A 21,971-nucleotide genomic window follows, 5' to 3' on the forward strand; every position below is an offset into this window, starting at 1 on the left:
TACAAAGAGAGTCTATTAGCAGCGTATGGAAGGAGGATATAAAAATATAGGTCATGGGAATTTATATGCTACGAAGCAAGCCCTTAGAATAGTCCAGCAGCTCTCCTTCTCAGTCTCTGTTATCTTTTGGTGGCAACTGTGGAGCTGAAAGATTTTTCCTCTCATTGGCATCATTTAGGCGCGTCTGCCATTGCCTAATATCCTCCATAAAATCCCTCTGCTCAATTCCCAACCATTTTACTTTGGATATTCCTACCTTCTTTCAAAGGAGCATCAGAAGCCAGATTATCCAAGGCCAAACCCCTGGCCCATGTAACACAGCTTCCCGGCAATTGTTCTCCTGAGTCTTTGTTGAGCAAGGACCTTTCTCAGTGCTCTCCGTAGCTGGGTTCAACCTGGAACCTGCTGCAGGCAAAGCATCTGATTCACCCCTGAGCTATTTACCCTCATTTTAAAAATAGCTAAACCTCTTTCTATCTGGGCAACAAAGCTAATTTTATCTCCCTGGTGGGACTTATCCAACAGAGATTTTCAAGCCACGGAGAAGCCATTGCCGGCTAAAAGTTCTGCAGATAAGATCCAATTGCACCCATGGAAATTATGCACAGCATTCAAGTTGTGACCTCAAAATCCTGCAGGCACAAATAACGTATATTCATTTTGAATTCACCCCCTCTTCTTCCATGGGAGGAGGACAGGGTGAGTATATGGAAAGAAGATGATTACCCTGAACCGTGTGTGTTTCTGTGCAATGGTAGGCAGTGGGTTGATTGTAAGTCGCAAGGGATTCCCTACGCTTCTCTTTAAAAAGAAAACAATAAATAACAAATAAATATATAGCTCTAGCAACATGGACACGCATAGTTTAACCAGGTTTATCACTGGTGAAAATCCAGATCGTAAGGAAGGCCCACCTTACCTCTAGGGCTTTGAATTCCCTCTTTGCGTTATGTTCCTTAAAACAAAGGCAAAGAATGCCAAATGCTGAGGTTTACTTTATAAATGCAACAGCACTGAAGGGAATGCTGAAAATAATAATAATAATAATAGTAATAATACCTTTACCATGAAACAACAACATCTGCCTGCCCAAGGTCCTTGGGGAAGGACATGATAGGTTGATAAAAAAGCCAAATCCGATCTAAACCTCTGGCTGACTGTGTAGCCAACCATAATAATAAAACACTAGAAGAAAAAAATGCACTATTTACTCTTCCATTTAAATGGAAAAGGTCAGATATGTTAGACTGTAATCACAGATTGGATTGAGAATTTTAAAAGAAAAGAAAAGCAATGTGCATGTAGGCTAGTCCCCAATCGTCATTCCAGTAGAACGAGGGACAATATTTCTCCACTGACATCAACAAGAACAGTTTAAAGATCATAGAAGAAGTCTTAAAGACAGGCACTTTTTCCAATAGGCTGTGATCTGCCAAATTCTATGATTCTCATTGGTTCACTGTGGTTTAATGATGAGACTTGGAAGGGCAACAGTTTGCTAGTAAGCAGCATTTGGCAGTCTTTCTAAGAAAATAAGCCCTGCCAACATCTCTTATAGAAGACTTCCTTTGAATGGCTGGGGAATGAAAGGAGAGATTTGGAAAAACACACTGGGAAAGGTCACCATTTGCATCAAGAGCCTCATGTTACTCCATCATGACAAAAACCAACAAATTTCAGTAAAAGAAATCCAAAATACTCATATACTCTGACACACATCAACCATCTCCTCCAACTGGCTTAGTAGTGCAAAGAAAGGCCATTCAGGAAAGAAGGAAAGGAAAGGAAAGGAAAGGAAAGAAAAGGAAAGAAAGGGAAGGGAAGGAAGGGAAGGGAAGGGAAGGGAAGGGAAGGAAGGAAGGAAGGAAGGAAGGAAGGAAGGAAGGAAGGAAGGAAGGAAGGAAGGAAGGAAGGAAGGAAGGAAGGAAGGAAGGAAGGAAGGAAGGAAGGAAGGAAGGGTCAGTTTCACACAGTAGTGTTGCGAGCCAGGCAGACATGCCCGTTGGGAGATGCTCTCAAGTAGCCCATGATTTCCTGTTTTCTGTATTCTTTTTACTTTTCTCAGTCCGTGGAACTGATCCTCCTTCTGTCTTGGCTAAAGCAGTCAAAGAAGCCAAATTGGAGGCAGAGCCTGAGAAGGTGCCACTCCGCCGGTGCTCAGTTGCGGTCCCAGTTGTGCCCTGTAGTTTCATTCCAGCACTCCGCCGCCTTGCAGAACCTGTAGCTCTTTTGACTCGACTTGGCTTCACAAGGAGCCCATAGCCTGGATTGCATTTGAAGTACTGCCGGCCTCCAATTGAACCATCGTTCTTACCTTTGAGATAAAGAGATTTTCTTTGAAAAGGGTTGTTTCATTAAATCATGAAATAAATGCATCTGGCTAAGGATACTGCCTAGTGGTTGCTGGGCAATGGGTAGTTCAATAAAACATGTTGCCCGATGACATAGCATCCCCATGGCAGCATTTGGCTACACATCAGCACACAGGACACTTTCTCTACCACCAATAATGTTTCCTGGGCTCCATAAAAATTGCTTAGGAAAGTAAGCCTCTCCTTCCTGCTAACTGAGGTGGTAGTTGCACAAATTAATTCAGAGCAACGATACAGTCTTAAAATAAACATTTTTATTTTCTATGGCATATTTTCAGCATGCTGCGTATTCAGCATATATTATCAAGGCTTTCATCTTTATATGGAAGCTCAGAAGTAGAGGCAGAAGTCCCTGTCCTTTGGAATATCCTCCCGCAAGAGACGAGGCAGGCCCCCACTCTCCTGGTCTTTGGGGAGAGTCTGAAGACTCATATGGGGCTTGCAGAGAACCAAAAAAAAAAAAAAAAAAACCCTTTCTATTTAGTTAGTGCCTCAAAGTCCCTCACTCCCCTCTTTTAACTTTAATAATTCTATCCTTGACTTCTTGATAGAACATTTTACATGACTTTTCTGATTTTAATTGTATACCATCTAGAGTTATTTTATTTACCTAAAACCCAATAAATGAATGAATGAATTCAAATATAGTATCATATGTTTTCAAGTTTTCTTTGCTATTCAAAACACAAAGTTAAGCCTGATGGAATTGCATTTTCACAATCAGTGCTTCTGGTCATATGAAGCTGCCCACTATTGCCTCTTCTGGCTAATTCACCAGACACTTTCCACAACCGCAATCTTTTAAATGGGAGATAGTTGCAAATTGAACCAGACTAATTGAACCCATCCACAAATCTTGTGGATGCAAATGTGTGTTCTGCTACTCAGTAAAGAAATCCTTTACAGTCAGCCAGATTTCCATGTATGCTCTGGATGAGTCACCCTATTTCCAATCACTTTTGTTGAAGGAACTGTATCTGAATGCAGGTCGATTCCCCTTTTCAGTAGAGATTAATCCAGGGGATGATGAACCTATCCAAGTGGAAGGTGGCAGAATTTCAAACAATACTGGACATTAAGGAGAACGGCTCACCAAACTGGTGACTTTTTCCACCTGCACTGCTCTACATGCCTTAAGAAAAATTTCTATGTGCGACTGACCTACACTGGAGAACAGTGAAAGAAACTAGACTGACTTCAATAAGAGATAAAGGTCTGAGGGAATCACCCGTGGATTGAGGGAAACAAAAACAACCACCGAAGCCAGCCACTACCATTTCCTGCACACCTTACTGCATCCCAACAACATTTCTCAACACTTACCTGATGGCAAATCCAACTCAACTCCAACCCAGGTTCCCTCCTGGAAATCTGTTGGACCAACATATCTCACAGTGCCTATTTTATTCGTGCCAACAGTTACATATTCGCCTTCTTTCAGCCAGTCTGGGATTTCATTGGTTTCTTCTGAGTCAGATGCTGCTGCATCCAACTTCTCTTCAGAACCAGCATCTACACTGTTGTTCTGGTCTTCTGAGTCTTCTGAATTCTGTCTGCTCTTTTCTTCCTCTGAACACAAAGAAGCTCCTGGATCCCCACTCAACATACTGGAGAAGGACTTGAGTTCTGATGTTCGTACTCTTTGGATTTTGAAGGGAGAACTTGTAGTGCTGGACTGAGAAGGCAGGTCAACCGTAGCTGGAGATTTTGAAGGTCCTGTTTTATAAATGGGAACCTCCTTTGGGACAGAAAGAGGGCTCTCTGATGGTAATAAGATGGTTGTCTGTGTCAATTGTATTTGTTTCTTATTAGGAGAGATAGAACAGCAATGTGCATCCTCAGTAACTAGGGAGGGAGAAACCTGATCGTCATTTGGAGCAATGGCAGAATCAACAGATCTTGATTTTAAGTTGCCATTATAGCTCATTTTCTCATTGTCCTTGTCTATTTGATCATCTTTAAGGCCAGGGAGAACTGGATCCCTCTTTGGAAGAGAATGGCAACATTGAGAAGCTAAATCAGAACATGATTTTATAGGATTATCTGTTGAAGACACCACCTTAGGAGTTTTTGAAATTGAGGGGGCATCATTTGTGGTGGAGGTCTGACTACTGGGTTGAAGATGGGGGTCGTTTCCTGATGCAAGTGCTTCAGAAAGGGTTGCTGTAGAAACACTGTGAGAGAAGTATCCACTGGAGGCTTCACTCAAGGGACTTGGTGGACCCTCTTGAGAATCTTGTGCTTGGATGTCCACTGTGGACTGCTGTAAAGGCACTTTGGTTGGTTTTTCAAGGTTCTTCCCCAACTCTGTCAACTGCAAAGCCACCTCAAAAGGTCCTTTGCTTCCTTGTCCCTCGGTAACCTGAAGCAGAAAAGGGTCAGAGATTGTCAAACTTACATTTAGGAAAACAGAAAACAACACAACAAAGATAAACTACACATTTGTTTAACTTCTGTTGCCATATCTGAAGAGGCTTGCCACATTTTGATTTATATTATGAAGGAAGTTGAAGATGAAAGATGGATCTGGGTAAGGGCAAACAAGAGCAGCCTTCCTGCATCATCCAAGATCCATCTGGTTTTTTATCCCATTTCTAAAAATGCTTAGTCAGAGGTGAAGGGAATGTCCTGTGTCCTTTGATTCCCCAGTATCTAGGGTTCTGAGATACAGTTTCTGTAAGTTAAAGAAGCAGAGAGAGCATATTAATCTACTTGTACTTCCTTGTGCTGTTGTTGTTTTTTTCCCTTCCAGGAAGCATATATGTCCCCCACTATATAATGGTATGTGGGGAAAACCATGGGGGCAAAATGACACTGCCAAGGGTATGGCCGAGTAAGAAACAACATACTGCGGCTGGATAGTGGGCTCACAAAAAGAGTTTTTCAGGCTATTAAGGGTGGGGGAGGGAAGAATTGTATTTTCATTTTAATGCAGCTTTACAATAAAATGAAATTAGCCGATGTGGTCATGTTTCCTATCAGGTCTACTTCGTAAGGTTGACATACTGTCTGCAATTGCGATTGGACCTATAGTACATGGACAGAGAGAAGGAAGTCCCAGTATATCATGCAGGAATTCTTAAAGAGTATACCAACAACTCAGAGGCCTTGCATTCATTAATACCAAATGTCCATAAATTCCTTTCCCGATCCCTATGAAGGAAGCTTCACCCATTATTCAAAATGTGAGAATTCTCATAGTCTGAAGAAGACTATGATTTGGGATAAGAGACATTCAAAATTAACAATTTTAGGATACATTGATATCCAAAATGGATGAATGTATCAGCTTATGGAATTACATATTTTATAGGCTCATTTATTGTTTTATCTTCTGCATTTTATAGCTTGTAATCCACTTTGCGATCCTTAGGGTGGTGGGGAAACTAAAAATACGTTAATAAATAAGTATGTAGAAATAAATAGCATGAATAACACATACTAATGAGTGTGTGGCTTATTTCTATGCTAGAGCATTAACAGGCTCAAAGGAGGCAGTCTGGCTAATAGGCTGAAGGTCTAGTAGGATTAATATATAAATGCATATAGCACATGAAATATGACTCCTATTATTTACTAAAAGATCATTTATATTACAGAAAGATATGTTTGCTGTTTGAAAGAGGCAATTTATGTGAAGTGGGAAACAAGCCAGATTTATAAGTCTCTCCCAGTTATTTGGCTTAATTTACAGAAGACATAAATCATCATTTCCAAGTCAAGTATCACCTTGTGTAACTCCATATGCCAAAAATGGCTTCCTTCCCAAATGTGTTAACCGCAACACTGCAAATCCACAACTTTCAGAATTAATGACTCTTTCTATGCTTAACAGTTCATAATATGCATATGATATATATACCCCCACATGCATATATACACAATATAATAAATATGAAGTAGCACCAGCCAACTTTGAAAAAACATGGGCTTTTGCCAGCCCATGCCTTCAGCAAACTCTTGACATCATGAGGATTTTTTTCAATGTCTCCTGATAAACTTTGCTGCATGTCTATTCCCTATTCCAGTCAACAACTTTAGACCATTGATTTAAGATCACATGGAAAGGAATGTTTCTGCAGAAGAAGGTGCAGTCCTTACAAGAGGACCTTGGAGGATAGAAAGATAGTTAACTATAGTGCGGTAGATGCAACTAAAGCAAGGAGACTCCAAGATGATATTTGCAAAGGAAGAATTATAAGAAAAATTGTGAATCACCTGATATTATGCAGACTAAATGTGCTATTATCTGAGATAAGGAGATACAGCCCTCAAACCTGGCTTCCTGTTTCTTATTCCATTGGATACCTACAACATGGAATACTGTTTACTTGGCATAGTACAGTGGTTGTGCACTTGCTGGCTTTTGGACACACTAGTGATGACATTACAATAGAATAGTGATAATTCAACAAGTCTTAGATCTTTTTATGTGAAAACCGAGCAATTAGAATATCTGGCTCATGCAGGATCAAGGCATAAAGTTGGATTTCTCTTTCTGAAAGCTTAATATGCATTGGGGCTTAGGATAATTCATAGGCAAATGTCTCCAATCTACACCATGAATGTATAAATAACTATAACAGCTTTCTGCATGTTTGGAGAACTCAGTTCTTTATTGATTCTGATAGTAGTTGTGGTATTACTGTTGCCTCCCAGCCCCATGTAACAACAATGTAGTTATTCAGCACCATGGACAGTTCAGAAGGACCCACCTGTTGGGTTTTTGCAGGACTGGCATCAATCCTGGCAGGCTGAACCATAATTCGTGGGACTGGCTGCAATAAGAAAAGACGTTCCTTTTGTATTAATCCCTGAATGACTATAAAAATTCTCAAACAACAGTAGAAAGTTACTTATTTTACAGGCATCATATTTTAGGCATAATGAGTCCTGGTAGCCCAGTTCCCTTAAAATCCTAAATAGCATTTTTTTGTGTGCTGTAAATAAGGGGCTTCATTCTTTATGTGCAAATTAAGCTGTTCCAATTTGCTCAACATCAGAGTTAAAAACCTAAGCTCAATGAGAACACAGTATTTCCCAATTATTTCACACTGTAGTTATTGCAGCTACTTCCAGTACCAATATGCTGAAAATAATACTCCCCTAGTATCAGTTGTGCCTGCCCCCCCCATAAGCATCTCGCCAAGTATTTTCAGTCTCTGTTTGCCTGACATTTAGTGTAGTATAATTTTTTGAACTGAGCATTCTTGTTACTAACTTCCTTCAGCATTTCCTAAGCATGCTCTACGGTGCTTTTTTCTAAAGGTACAAATAAATTTATATCTCCACCCAACCCAAGAATATTTGATGAACCATTTGTAATACTTTTCCTTGAAGACAATATATTTCCAGTGCTGGAAAATTTGCATTTTTCAATTCATCTTTTTTTAAACTGTGAAAGTTTTCCAACAACAAAGTAGTTTTGTAAAATAGTCTCCTAAAAATTATAATTTAAAACCACCCCTTACTAAAAGCTAGCAAAAAAATGGGTTCTTAAGACGGTAAACTTCTTAAAAATGGAATGAAGTAGCAATTTATTTATGCATATTTATTTTGAAGAAGTTGTGATTAGCTCAACAACACAGCGAACTGCTTAAAGACCACTGTAAAAATTGTTGAAGAATCGGTCAGACTCAACTTGTGACCTCAACACATTACGACAGAAATTCTGGTCCCGATTGTGGTTGTAAGTTGAGGACTACCTGCACTTGACAAGCTCTTCTTCAAAGATGGGAAATTTCCCTGCCATTCCCAATTTTTTCCTTTGGTTCTTCAGAATACGGGCTGAAAACCTGCAGTGAAGGTCAAACAGAACCTTCTCTCTCTTTCCTTTGAAGTGAACTCATTTCTTTCAACTGCTGCTATAACAAAAGCAGTTTCTTAATTTCCCTCACAGAACACCAATGTCTGTTTGTTTCTTGGTCTCTTGTCCTTGCCGTTTCCATGAATGCAGAAACTTACAAATGTCCATCCCTCATTTGCCCTCAGAAAATGTTACATCACTTTAATTTTTTAATCTTCCCTTTTTAAAAAGAAATCCGCTGCTGAAGTCAGTTTTCACTTTCCAGCTAGAGCTCTTCTAACACATTAATTGCTTTCTAATAAATAACCTTCCATTTCTGTAACACCCAAGAGTATCTGCATTGTGGCAAAATCACCAACTACAGCAAGCCTTCAGCACTGTAAAGCCATAATTTCCATTTGCAGTAATCAAATTTTTTCGCAAGCAGAACAGGAAGATTGTTTGGTCTCTTTTAAGATTCCTCTGAACACTTGACCCTCCATTTGGGAGATTGCTAGTGTATTTTTTCTACTATCCAATACACATTACTTCCCATTGTATTCCCACTCCATATTTAACTGTGGGGTACCTTTTTTTTTTTTTTCTACTGGCATTTCACAGTTGCTGTTTCTTCAGAGATTGTTCTCATTGGACAAGATCCTTCTTAGCTTTTGCATTTTTATTGATGCACATAAACGCCCACATATATTTCTTTTATGCTAACAAAGAATGAATATTGGATTATAATATAATATAATCTTTGCTATTCTGAGGTGCTGTATGGTAGCTGCAGAGATTCCCCAGAATTCCAAGATAAAAGGAAAGAACCTAAAGAGACAAAGATGTTCATAGGAATAGAGAAATATCTTTTGGGAAAAGAGTAATAAGAGAACAGATACCGATAGTAACTAAGAAGAGGCTGAATCCATGACTTGTTCTTCTTCTCCCTATGGTGCTACCAACAGGTACATCTATAGTTCCTTTTTCATATTGGGAGAGTTAAAGCAGGGTAACCGAAAGCAAATTAGAACACAGTATCCAAACCAGAACTCCAAGAACAAAATCTGCAAGTCTGGAAAGCACAACAAGCTTATGGATAGATTTGTAAGATCTCCCTTGAAGTTTGGAGTTCTTCTCCCTTCTAGTTATGGATCAACTCCACATTGTGTGATGGATATTGTCAAACTCCCAGGGGAGAAGGTGTGCATTCTGAAGGAGCAGAAGACAACACAGTTTAAATGGTTTGCATGAGAGAAAGAGGGTGAAAATGGCCTTTTCCCAATACTTGTCAGCTCTATATATGATGCACACGATCTGCTTTAGTCTGGCAAGATTTCTATCTATAGGTGACAAATACTAAAGAAATAAGCTCAGAAAAATCTCAATGTTTCTTTCTTTGTTTTGGGGGCCTAACACATTGTTTCTTCTTCACAAATATTTGATTTGTGCCATAAATGCAGTTGAAAGTGGGATACGTTGAGGTCTAGGGTTTCTTCAAAGATTTTGATCTCTCAAAATGAAAATTGTTATCCATCACTTCTCCATAACCATAAAGTGACCAAACATTTTAAAGAAATAAACTGTAGAATGCACTCAACATGATCTAATGACTATTGTCAGATTTGAACATGGAATGGAAGAAATAGAGAGCAAACATTTGATCTCATTGCTGAGCACAGTGGGATGGTGCTACAATCTGGATTATATATAATCAGACCACCCTGATACAAGCATGCAACAGCTTTACAAGAAAGCATCCTGGAAGTCATGGTTATTTTTTTAAAATTTCTATGCCAGCTTTCCAAACAAAGTCTATTTCAAGTGTCAAATGGGATGAGAAATTAAAAAAAAATTTATGAAAGAAATAAAATTAGAAATTCAAATAATGGGGTAAAATAGCATTATGAAAACAGAGAGGACTGAATAGAATAAAAATCCATTTCACTGATTTCAGGCTAGGACTTTATATAGAGACAGCCTTTGTTGCACTTGTTGATGATCTGAGATGGAGCCAGGGTGGAGGTAGTGAATTAATCCTTATGTTCATTGGTTTCTCACTGGCTTTTGATGCCACTGACTACAATATCCTTCTGGGCCAACTCTGGGGGTTGGAAATAGGGAGCACTGTTTTATTGTGGTTTTCTTACTTCTTCCAGGGCAGGTTCTAGTTGGTATTGGCTTGAGGGGGGGGTGTTATTTCCTAGACCCCTCCTCTGTGGGTGCCACAGGACCTGACTCTCTCTCTCTCTCTTTCTCTCCTCCTATTCAATGTCTACATGGAATGGGACTTCTAAGTTATAGGTAAAAATGGAACAGGAACTACTCACATTCTATCCTTTTAAAAGCACCCCCAAACCTGTGAAATGGCTGGAAACGTTTCCAGGATTGTTACATAGTTTTAGGTGTGGGAATTAGTTTGCCTCCATCGATCTTTCCAGTCCACCTTCACCCTTAATTTGAGGGGGGGGGGCATGATGATGATGATGATGATGATGTAGTAAACCTGTATGTCGCCCAACTCTCAATGACTCTGGATGGCTCAGAACAATCAAAGATATTTCAAGAAAATCAGTAAATCATAAAAAAATAAAGATAAAAGGCTAATGAAGTGTGAAGGTCCCACTCTCCCTCACAGGAAAAAATGGATTTGACACAAAAGCACTGCAATCTTGGAGAGGTTTTCAGAGGTTTTGCTTTGTTATCTTTTCACTCTGCTGTTTAATAAAATCTTTTCTAAAACTTTGCTAATATATTACTGAATTTTATGTCACAATGAAACATAAAACTTTTATACTGCAGTAGAACTTTTTATCTAATTTTTATCTAAATCATTACTCATTTATTACTCATTTATTTAACGTACATGTTACCAGACAGTTCACAGCATAGAAAGATGTAATCCAAATAGAGAACATAGGAATAATCAGGATGGGCAGATCCAGTTACAGACATTACTATACACCCAGGGCCTGGGAGAACCTTCTGGTGAGAGCCACCTGGATCTCAGAGGAAACCTCATTTTATTTGGCAAATACCACAATAGGGAAAATACTTGAGAGATCCTGATAAATAATGCTACTTAATCAAAGGATTATCAATCCTGTCAGATTGAACTGGCCAGGTCAACTCCACAGGAGATAAACAGTACCTCAAATAACCATATCTAGAAGCAAACCCACAACCAGTGCAACTCATGAAGCATGACTTACTGAGGTATGGCTATCACTGCCAGTGTCACTGCATTCTGATTAGTTGTAGTTTCAAGTGGTCTTCAAGGGCGGCCTTATGTAAAGCACACTGTAGTAACTGAACTGTGATGTGCCTAGGGTGTTAGTGACCAGGGAAAGGGTATCCTGATCTCAGATAAGCTTGCCTACCGGATGAAGTTCTGCAAAGGCCTTCCTGGACATAGCTGCCACCTGCTCATTTAAGAGAAACTGTAAGTTCAGGGAGAAAGAAGCATTCTACCCATGCAATGTTAAAGATGGAATTTTCTGGTGATCTAGGTGGTCCTAACATGGACAGCCACTTAGTCTTGGAAGGATTGAGTTGGAGATGGTTCCTCCCCATCTACAACTACATAATTTTCAGGCACTGGGGTAGAATCTTAGCAACTCACCTGACTGGCTTGGAATCAAAATATATAATTGGATATCACCAGCCAACTGATGACGTCAAACCCCAAACCAGTGAATAATCTCACTCAGTGAATTTCTTGTAATACTCCAAAAGGCCAGAATGCAAATTGGCATCCATGAGCTCTTAAAATACTGCCTGCTTCTATACCAGAAGATTCATCACTGCAATAATTCGGTTGCTCTGCCTTCAGTTTTTGTGCTTCTTTTGCTGAAGACTTTCTAATACACACGCTGCAGTGGATTCTCAAGAATAGGTAGCTATTGGTTTGTTATGACAAGCCTGAAAATTTTGATTCTTACAATCAGGTAGGATCCTCAACACTCTTTTCATTTAGGACTTGAACTGATTCTCTGATGGCCAATTTATGTATTCAGCACATATTATGACTTTCCTTCTCTACCATCCTTACCATCTAAAATATTCTTTGCATGTAGACAATGAGCAAGTCAAGGAACAGTTAGTAACATGGCTTCCTGATAGCTATTATCTCACATGCAAAGAATATTTTTTCCCACCACAACCATCATCCAGGACAATTTTTATATATAATTTTTTGGGATTGGGGTTGATGCTAGAGACCAGATTAGAGAACGAGATTCCATAGGAAATGCTGCTATCATCATAATCATTATCATCTTATGGTGAATTAGTATAACTGTCCTCTATTATAGGCCCAAGCAAAGCCAACAGAATACCCTCCATTCCACCAGCAGCACTATTTAAACGTATTGATAACACTTAAGCACCCAGCACTTTCATCTAATGTGATTTATGAAAACATCAGTTCCAGCAACAATAGTAAAATTTATGATGAGCACTTAGTGCATTTGTGTATTGCCAAGTAGAAAATGCACTTCTATTTTTAAGCCATGATTCTATTCCTCATCCCTCAGCTTCACTCAGATAATCCTCATAAGATAAGGTGGTAAAGGAAATGCTAGCGATCATGATAGAAATGGGAATTTGCAACTATGAGGTAAGGAGAATATTTATATCTCGCTTAGGGATTTTTGGTGGACATATGTTAGGAACCCTGATATCAACTTGGTTCTGAAAATGAACAAAACCATGAATTGTTAAGAAGCAAACTAACACCTAGGAACGAATATTCCAAGTCCAGAAATTTATTTCTGAGGAAATTATCATACATTTTATTGCTTTCTCATCTAAAGCTAACCTTCTAAAATCCCAAAGGACCACACTGACTTGAAATTGGTAATTATATTTCCAACAAGTCTGGCTGACGCCTGCTCAGAATAAGCTGAATTACAATCATCTCCACAGCGGAGGATGGATAGAGTCATCAATGGTCTTACACTACTTTCTAAATTTAAATGACCTCTTCTTCTTGCCAGATGCTCCCCCAAAAAAAAAAAAGTTTACTATTTGATTAAGATGGTTCTAGTTCAGATGAAACTGAAGGGAATATGAAATACTCAACGTAAGATCTAAGTGTTTTTAAAGTAGATAGACTTTATAGTTGCTATGTATGAATTGTCCCTTATGGATGTTGCACATGCTGTTTATCAAAGTATTACTTCGCAGAAAGAGTAATGGAAACGTGGAACCAAATTCCAGCAGAGACAGTGGATCAATCATCACTAACTGAATTTAAACATGTTTGGGATAAACACATGTCCATCACTCAACAAAAAAATAAAATAAAAATATATAAAACATAAAAAAATAATTAAAAATAATAAATACATAAATTGATACAACAACAAAACCTCAAAGGGCAGTCCACTAGGTCTTTTTCTGCTGTCAGTTTTATATGTTTCTATGTTTGACTTGGTAATGTTTTTTGCATATTTCTGTCAAGATCACCTCCCTTACTCTCTTTATTTAGCAAATTTTCTAAAAAATTAATTGCAAGTTATTGCAATTCTATGAAGAATCAAAAGAGGAGATGAAATGTGTTACACTTTTAAAAGACAATGTTTTTTATTTTCAAAAAGAGTTTTAAGGAGTGAATATTATCTATGAACGCTTCAATTTTGTGAAGCAACGAATCTGAAAAACTGAAGTAGATAATTTTTTGCTAGCCAAGAGCCACATTTAATACTTTTATAGAAGATGAACCCACAAAGAGAATGGGATCACATCATAGGCATTTAGAGAGAGAAAACTGGAGGTTGCTTTATATGTTAACTATCATCTGCTTGTTTTACAGATTGTGTTTCTGTTTTCATGACTTCCACATTCAAATGGCAAGCAACTGTGCTTCCAAATTTTAGGAATCATGTTTCAAGGTGGCTTCAAGAATTGCAAACAGATGAGCTGAAGCTACATGTTACTTATCACTTCTGCAAATGAAAGTATTAATACTAAAGCAGTTATAGACCAAGCCTCTGAAAAGATGACATAACTTTTAATATGCTTATCATTTCCCCCAATTTTCTATAAAACAGTATCAACTTTTTTCTTGAGAAATGAGGACCATTTTTGTGATGCTCTTCTGAATTACTATTTCCTGAAGGTCAGCTCAGAACTTGTGCCTGACTGCTACTAATTTGAAATTCATACTGGAGACCTGGAGCTCTGAACTTTTCTAATTGAGGTTTTTTTTTCCAGCTTTCTAAAATAGCTACTGCATATGCTGGTTTGGCAACTCAAATACCTACTTTTAAAGCCATGTTTGCAAGTGTAATACAATTACAGATTATACTGAAATGCCACTGCTTCAAACGTCTCTTTCTTTCCCTTACAAAGGCACGACACAAAGAAAATGAACATACATACATAGAATACATACATACGAAATATGAGCCCATCTAGAACATTTGCACAAACAAAAACAAACAAAATGTGCATAATAGAAATGTCAGCTTAAGTCACTCAAATACCTCAGGAGCTTGCTGTGGACATTCAAAAGACCAGTGACTGCACTAAAAGAAAACTCAATCTAAACAGGGAAAATCAATTTGATGTTTTAGACATTAACCTATCAACTTTAATCACACTGATAATGCAATACAAGGATGGCTTCTAACTCCCTCTCTTCTAAGGATGACTTCTAAAATAATCACATTATTCCCCTCTTAAAAGGCCCAGCTACTCTTTCTGTGGGATGTTTTGTAGCTTGTCAGTAACTTTTTATGGATGGCTCTACTCCAAGTTATTATACACAAACTAAGATGTTTATTATTCCAAAGATGCTGATAATCTTTCAGCAATCTTTATTAATTGATGGAACCATATTTTAGTTTTCTTCCGATTACTTCTTTCTCCTACACTTCCTCCATGGTAAGAGATCAAAGAGATCCTTACATATTTTGAACAGTGAATGGAATCAGACTGAAACAATTCAATGCATAGTTTGTGATTCTGAACTAAGTTTTCTAAAATGATACTTTTCAGATGTGTTCAGATTACAATTCTCAAAATACAACAGTAGTGTCATAAGATCCAGAAGGGCTTCATAATATATTAAGTACAATTAAAGGTTTTAAATCTTCTTTTCTTTGTTACTACTATTATTAGTATTAGCTATTTATAATATTTTTGTGTTTATTAGTTAAAAAACATGAATGTATTAGTAATAGAAGAGTGGTTATAATCCAACACGAAAATAAATGGAGTATATTGTGAATTATTTAGTACTTAGGATGTGACAAAGTGTGAATATGTGACTAGTACTAGCCAATAATGATTTTTAGGACTCATCAATTGGACAACAAATGTAAAAAACTATGTGTTATTATTTGTTTCTGTATTTTTGAAATTGTACGTTTTTAAATTTGTAAATAAAATTGTTTTTAAAACTTAAAAAAAAAAGATCCAGAAGGGCATCAGGCTGGAGAAGCCAAAAAAACTTCACAAAACTGTAATACCAACTACAATCTATTGAGTCATTAGTAACCAATCTTGGGGAATCACATTGTGTTTTGCTTCCCAAATTGTACGTTGTACTGAAATGTACACATGGAATATGACATGGTAAGTTTTTTTTTAAAAAGAACACCATTGTGGTTGAACAATTGTTTGCTAACCTCAGGAATCCACTCTAAACTCTATTCACTGGTGAACAATTTCGTTTTTATTCTTGCCTGCAACCCTCTAAATAGAACGCTCTTGTACCTGCTGTGCTAGGAGAGAGGTCTGCCTGCCCTTTTTTTCATCTCTAACAGGAAACAGAGATTTGAGCAGCTTTGGCATCTGAGGCATGAGGGACTTCACCGGATTCAAGTAAGAGGCAGCCAGACTACTGAGTCCTGAACAAGACAAATAAACAAATTCACAATGCTGCTACCTGTCTCTTGAACATCCACAATATTATTGAAGTCTACTTTGAACCATTTCTGAATGTAGGGGCTTTTGCTTAATGTTGAACTTGGCTGCCAAGAAACAACCATGAAATTTCCTGCCATTGTTTTGGTGGAAAAATACATAAATTCTGTGCAAGCCCTTCCATCCAAGGGAATCTGGCCTTGCTCATGACATTAAATCATATCCGTCTATCCAATGTGGTGCTCATTCACCAAAGAAATTAGAAACTGTTTCAAAGGTATGCCCCCTATTTGCCAAAAAGGATCTTATACTTTTATATAAAACCAGGGGAGAGAGGAGGAATCTACAGCTGCAGTGGCTAGTGTCAACCTGCAAAACGACTTCAGCTGAAGCCATTCTTTCTCATGCTTACTCCTTGATTGTTTCTTGGTTGCCATTCACAGAGGGAGGGATGGGGGAACTTAGGAATGTGATGTCTCAGTCACTAGTCAAAACATCTACAAACTGGCATGTGAAGCAAAGTCATGTCAACGGAAACCTGTCGGAGCAGGAAGTTGTGGCTGGCATGATTGGCCCATGTGACCTAAAAGACTCTGCGGGGTGGGAAAATCCTACTCTTTTAACTATCCCTAAGTGTGGGGGCTATTTAGAGCTAGCTTCACCTTTCTAAGTGCTGCTGTGATGTATTCAATAAAGGGTTTCTTGAACTTGCACAAAGTGTCAGAGTCCTGACTTCCCTGGGTTTATCATCCGGAACAATGACAGCTAGTTCACATCACTGATCTGCCCTACATTTTTACCTTGGTCTGTAGAACCATTTTGCTGAGTTGACCCATGGAGACTTGCACTGGACCTGGATTCTGTTGAAATCTGAGAAATATCTTGCTGGCTTTCCCATCGACTCTGGAATTATTAATATACATATATATTTGTACAATGATCATATTGAAAGTAGCAACCACTCAGACAACTTGAAAAATGCTGAAACATACAATGAAACAAGAACAGAAGCCTATTAATATCCCATGCTGCAAAGGGAAGGCACAGGCCCACTTCATGCTTTTCTGAGCCATAGGTTAAGATCTAAAAGGCCCTGTTGTAAACTGTAGCCAAATCTAAGCAGATCTAGGTCTGATCAGGGCCTTTATGGAAGACATCTGGCAATATTATTTATAGAACATTGAGTTTAGCAATAGCATTAGCACGTAGACTTATACACCGCTTCGCAGTGCTTTTACAGCCCTCTCTAAGCATATTAACAGAATCAGCCTATTTCCCCCAACAATCTGGGTCCTCATTTTACCCACTCTGGAAGAATGGAAGGCTGAGTCAACCTTGAGCCTGGTGAAATTTGAACTGCCAAATTGTAGGCAGCCAGCAGGCAGCAGAAGTAGCCTGCAGTACTGCACTCTAACCACTGTACACCATGGTTTACCTACCCTGAATGCAATAATTAAGGATGTACGTCAGCTTTCCCCACTGTGGCACCTTTCAATGGACCTTGCATGGACCTTGACTCACAGAATTTTCAGCTATCAACATGTTAGCTCGGGAATTCTGGGCACTGATGTTTAACCATCCAGAGGAAGCAATGCTTCAGAAAGATTAACAAAGTTAATTGTGCTATACTTCTTCTGTTGTGTTTCCCTAAGAGAACAGCCCTATATCAGAAGTACTTAGAACTTTATGTCCTGAGAAAAGTACAATTTCTTGTCACTTAATATTCTGATGGAGCTGTACTATTCAGATTGAGGGAAAAAAGTGCAATGAGGTTGAACATCTAGTACTCTCTTGAGCTGTGTGTCAGAACTAAGATTCAGGGCATGTTTAACAGAGAGGCTGAACTTACATTCTAGCTACTGATAGAACCTCTTGCCCTTCATTATTAATTTATAATTGTTGGCATAAAACGGGCACTCCAAAGCACCATTTAATAAGACAGCCTCTGTCTGTACAATTGCAATCAACGGAAAAAGCATCTGTAACAGTTGGTACACCTGCACTAGAATCCTAAAGGAGCTACTGAGTTGGCAAGCATTCATTCTGAAAAGGAGACAGAGTTATCTTTTTTCACTGTAATCTTAGAGGCTATCTCAAAGTCTATGGAAAGTCCAAGGGATGTAATTTAACAACCACTAGGTAATGAACCCTAAACAACTGTTGAGGCTTTTGCAAGTGAATCATACAAAAGAAAGAGGAAAAGTACAATGCAAGAAATTTCTGACTACAGCAGAGTGGCAACCAATTGAAATTATTTTATTGCAATGCAGCCACAACATTCTACTACGAATGAAGTTGTTTGTTCAACAAGTGGTGGGTACCAAGACCAACACTTGATGATATCGGAACAACCCACTTTCAGTTCTTACAAAAGATGATGCTCTTTATGATTCAACCTGCCTAGGTTTTCCCCATATTCTCTTTTCTTCTGAAGTAGATAAAAGAGACAGAAGGATGGCTATGTTTTCCACAAAAAGTCTGTAACAAGGAAAGAACTTATTCATTACTTGTCTAAAGAAATGTTTGCCAAATGACTGGGCACCAAGGTCAGACTTCATTAAACTAATTCTCATCAGTCCATTTAAGAACATCATGCTCTCAGTCTCACATTGGGACAAAGTCATTACAGAGATACCTTGGCACCTTCCAAATAAACCTTATAATTCTATGCCTTCTTCCTACAAACTCCGCCAACTGTTATTCATCCCGTGTATAGAACTGCCCCCATTATGCAGCTCAGAGAAGATTTCCTACACGGTCCATCCGCCACTCTGGGAAACAGGATGGTTCTTTAACTAGATCTTGGACTGCTCCAGCAAAGCAACTTACTAGAGCAGGGGTTCCCAACCTGGGGTGCTCGCACCCCCTGCGGGTGCGAGACGATATTCCAGGGGGTGCGAGAAAAGTCCAGGTAAATAATAGGATATTGGCTATATGTTGGCATTTTTATTTATTATGCAATGGATTAACTTTGTTTTCATTTTAGAGTTAAGTATCATTATTTAGTGGCCGTCACATACATAGCTGAAAAGATTCAATCCTACCATATATTTAATGCGTTCAGTAGTTCCTAAAGTCTAAATTTCAGGGGGTGCGAGGTTCGAGTGAAATTTCTTTAGGGGTGTGGGGTGAAAAAAAGGTTGGGAACCACTGTACTAGAGGGATCCCTAACCTGTAAAAAAAAAAAAAATGAAGCAACAATCAGGGTTGCTCAAACTGAACTGTGGGCAAAATAAAGTATCCATTTAAATGGAGGTCCACTGAATCCACTCATTCTGAAAACATTTTTTGCATTATTCTGCCATGAAAATTAAATGTTATCAACCAGAATATTTTTTAAAATGACAAATCCAGTATATGAATTCTATTTTTTAGAAAGATTCAGTAACTTATTATTACTTATTTTCATACTGCCACCCACCTCACAAACAACACCTAAAGATAATAAAAACAATAGTAACAAATAGTAAAACCTGCTGTGGTTGCTGAGGGTATGCTATATTTTTTAAATTCTGGTGACCACAGACACTTCCCATTGTCAAATTGGTGACCTGTGGGCCAGATGTGTCATGTGCAGGCCACACCCACCTCAGCTCCGCGAAGGGAAAAAAAAACATTGCTATACGTCACATGACGACAATGTGACATGGCGAGTTTGACACAGGTGCCATAAAATATCCTTAGCTTTCCCTTTGGTCATCAGTAGTTAAAAAAAAATAAATCAGGATTTTAGTTGATCTGTGCAACTCTCCTTTCTACTTTCACTGTCTTGAATTCTGCATGATTAACTACTTCGTTTTGACATAACTGCTTGCAGCTAGTGATCAACAAAACCAAGGCCACTCATACAAAATAGGCAATGGAAACTCAGTAAAAGTCCTGGGAATCTATGCCAGTCTGGGAATGGAAAATCACAGGGAAAGAGGTTATGTTCCATCATCTGATAATTCAATGGCTTGCAAAAGTTTGCAAGTTATATCACTATAACATGGCTAAACCAGATAACTGTGGTTTCTGCTGAAGAGTGAATTAAGCTTTCCTTGAAACACACTGGAAGGAGTTAGAAAACAGATGTATATGCTACTGCACTGTATAATCTGACACATCATAAACTTATGATGTATGACTGCATCACTGAAGGACTGGATGAATAAAAACCACCTCCTTGTGGCTTGAGTTTCAAGCTAGCCATCTACTAAAATCATTCTAACTCTTCAATGTGCACTGAATGCCATCTATAGGAATGCACAAATCCTATCTGGATTTATGGACAGAACAGTTCAGGAGCAGCCAATTTGGCCAAGCAAACTAATCTCACATTGCAGGCTCCCTAAGGTAGGTTATACTTACTAGACCAACTGGAATGGATCGGCTGTAAATTCAATAGAAGTTTAAAAAGGTACACTACTTCATTCTACAGTGATGTAATTTCTGAAATTCACTTACACAAGTGGGAATGATTATATGCTTAAATGGCTTCTCTTTCTTTTGCACACTGTCTTGCTCATATGAAAAGATAACAAATAAATTATTTAAATAAGTAAATGAATTAAGCAGATATATGGAGAATCGGTATATAACCCAGAAACACTGAGTCTTGTGCCACTTTAAAGATTTACAAATATATTATTGGATGGATGTCCACAGAACACAGTCTATCAAATGCCTATTACACGGTTTGATGAATATTCAGAAAAGAATACATCACATTACACTCCATACATGAAATAAAATGGACTGTCATCCACAAAAACAAATGCTAATAGCATTTGTTAGCATTTGTTAGTTTTTAAAGTGATAGCAGACTTGTTGCAAAATACTAATATAACCACCACTCTGGTTTCCATTCTTAGTTGTTCTATTGCACTGCTATCGGGGCAATTCATGGGAGAGATATTTCTTTTCAGGTCTTGCTTGTGCTGTTTCTACAGAAATCTGTCTGGCTACTATTAGAACCAGGATGCCATGCCTCTGGCCTGATCCAGCAGTCCTCGTGTACATTACAACATGCATACAATTGAATGAGTTCATGTTCATTCTTCATTTTCTGTTTGTTTCATTCTCTTATCAGTAAAGTTTAGATTGTAAATTCCTTGAGCTGAATAGCTAACTTTTTGATTTAGATAACTTTCTCATGTTTCTCGTACTTTGATGGCTCTATACCAGTGCATGCTATTTATGGACACATTTCAGACTTCTCCAACTGCTCAGATAAAGCAGGCAAGCTCTCTGCTTCAGAACCAAGGCCATTTCCAGACCAAGATTGCATACCACCACATTCAGAAATATTACCTTTATGCTAGGTTAATGAAGCAAAGAGGAAAAAAGGAAGCACAGTGGCAGCAAATCCAAAGCAGAGTGTTAGGATTAGAGCTAGGTCATAGAAGACCATGAAAAAGCACTCCAGAAAGGGATACTGTATTTATTCTGTTTATTAGATAATTCTAATGAGTTCGTTACCTCTGCCACGACCTTGGGACACTGAGACAACATATGCAATGAGGGATGGATATCGTTGAAGGGTTAAGAAACAAACAAATGCATTAAAAAAAGGAAAGGGAAACAATGAAGATTCAGATTATGAATTATTCTTCCTGCTGAAAATGCTGTTGTTCAAGGACTCTTGAACTATTTGTGGGTTCTTTGGAATTCAGCAGTCAACTACAAACACTAAAAAACAAGGAGACTTTGAAATTATCTAGAGATGAACAAAAGTATAAATACTCCTACTTGGTCATGATTTCCCCTCCAAAAGATTTACCAGCAAAAGATTTGTCAAACTGGGAATTCTCATTCATATAACAAACTTACATTATGAAATATCAATATCTTCCACATAGGCCTTGACTAAAAATAGAACCAAGCCCCTGCCATATTAAAAGAATCACATAATAACTCTGGACCAACAGTGGACTTGATCATGTGTCCCATTAGAAGACTGATTC

General features: G+C 38.2%; 1 protein-coding gene across 4 annotated transcripts in view; it reads right to left on the reverse strand.

Annotated features, from left to right (window-relative positions):
* Positions 1–1,867: 1,867 nt before the first annotated feature.
* The window catches only part of KIF13B (kinesin family member 13B), a 149,141-nt gene continuing 129,037 nt past the window's right edge, over positions 1,868–21,971 (reverse strand). For 3 of the 4 annotated variants that reach the window (XM_087960322.1, XM_087960304.1, XM_087960314.1), the window contains 5 exons: positions 16,827–16,929; positions 15,877–16,010; positions 7,088–7,150; positions 3,696–4,734; positions 1,868–2,314 (listed from right to left, as the gene is read on the reverse strand). In XM_087960322.1, coding sequence (XP_087816448.1) covers positions 2,016–2,314; positions 3,696–4,734; positions 7,088–7,150; positions 15,877–16,010; positions 16,827–16,929 — 1,638 coding nt within the window. In that variant the 3' untranslated portion in view covers positions 1,868–2,015. The remainder of the gene's footprint in view (positions 2,315–3,695; positions 4,735–7,087; positions 7,151–15,876; positions 16,011–16,826; positions 16,930–21,971) is intronic. The other variant, XM_087960310.1, reaches the window with a different exon arrangement.

The sequence above is a fragment of the Notechis scutatus genome, chromosome 1 (genome assembly GCF_049901735.1).
Source record: "Notechis scutatus isolate UNSWTSFEM ecotype Mainland chromosome 1, rNotScu1.2, whole genome shotgun sequence".
NCBI classification, from domain to species: domain Eukaryota; kingdom Metazoa; phylum Chordata; class Lepidosauria; order Squamata; family Elapidae; genus Notechis; species Notechis scutatus.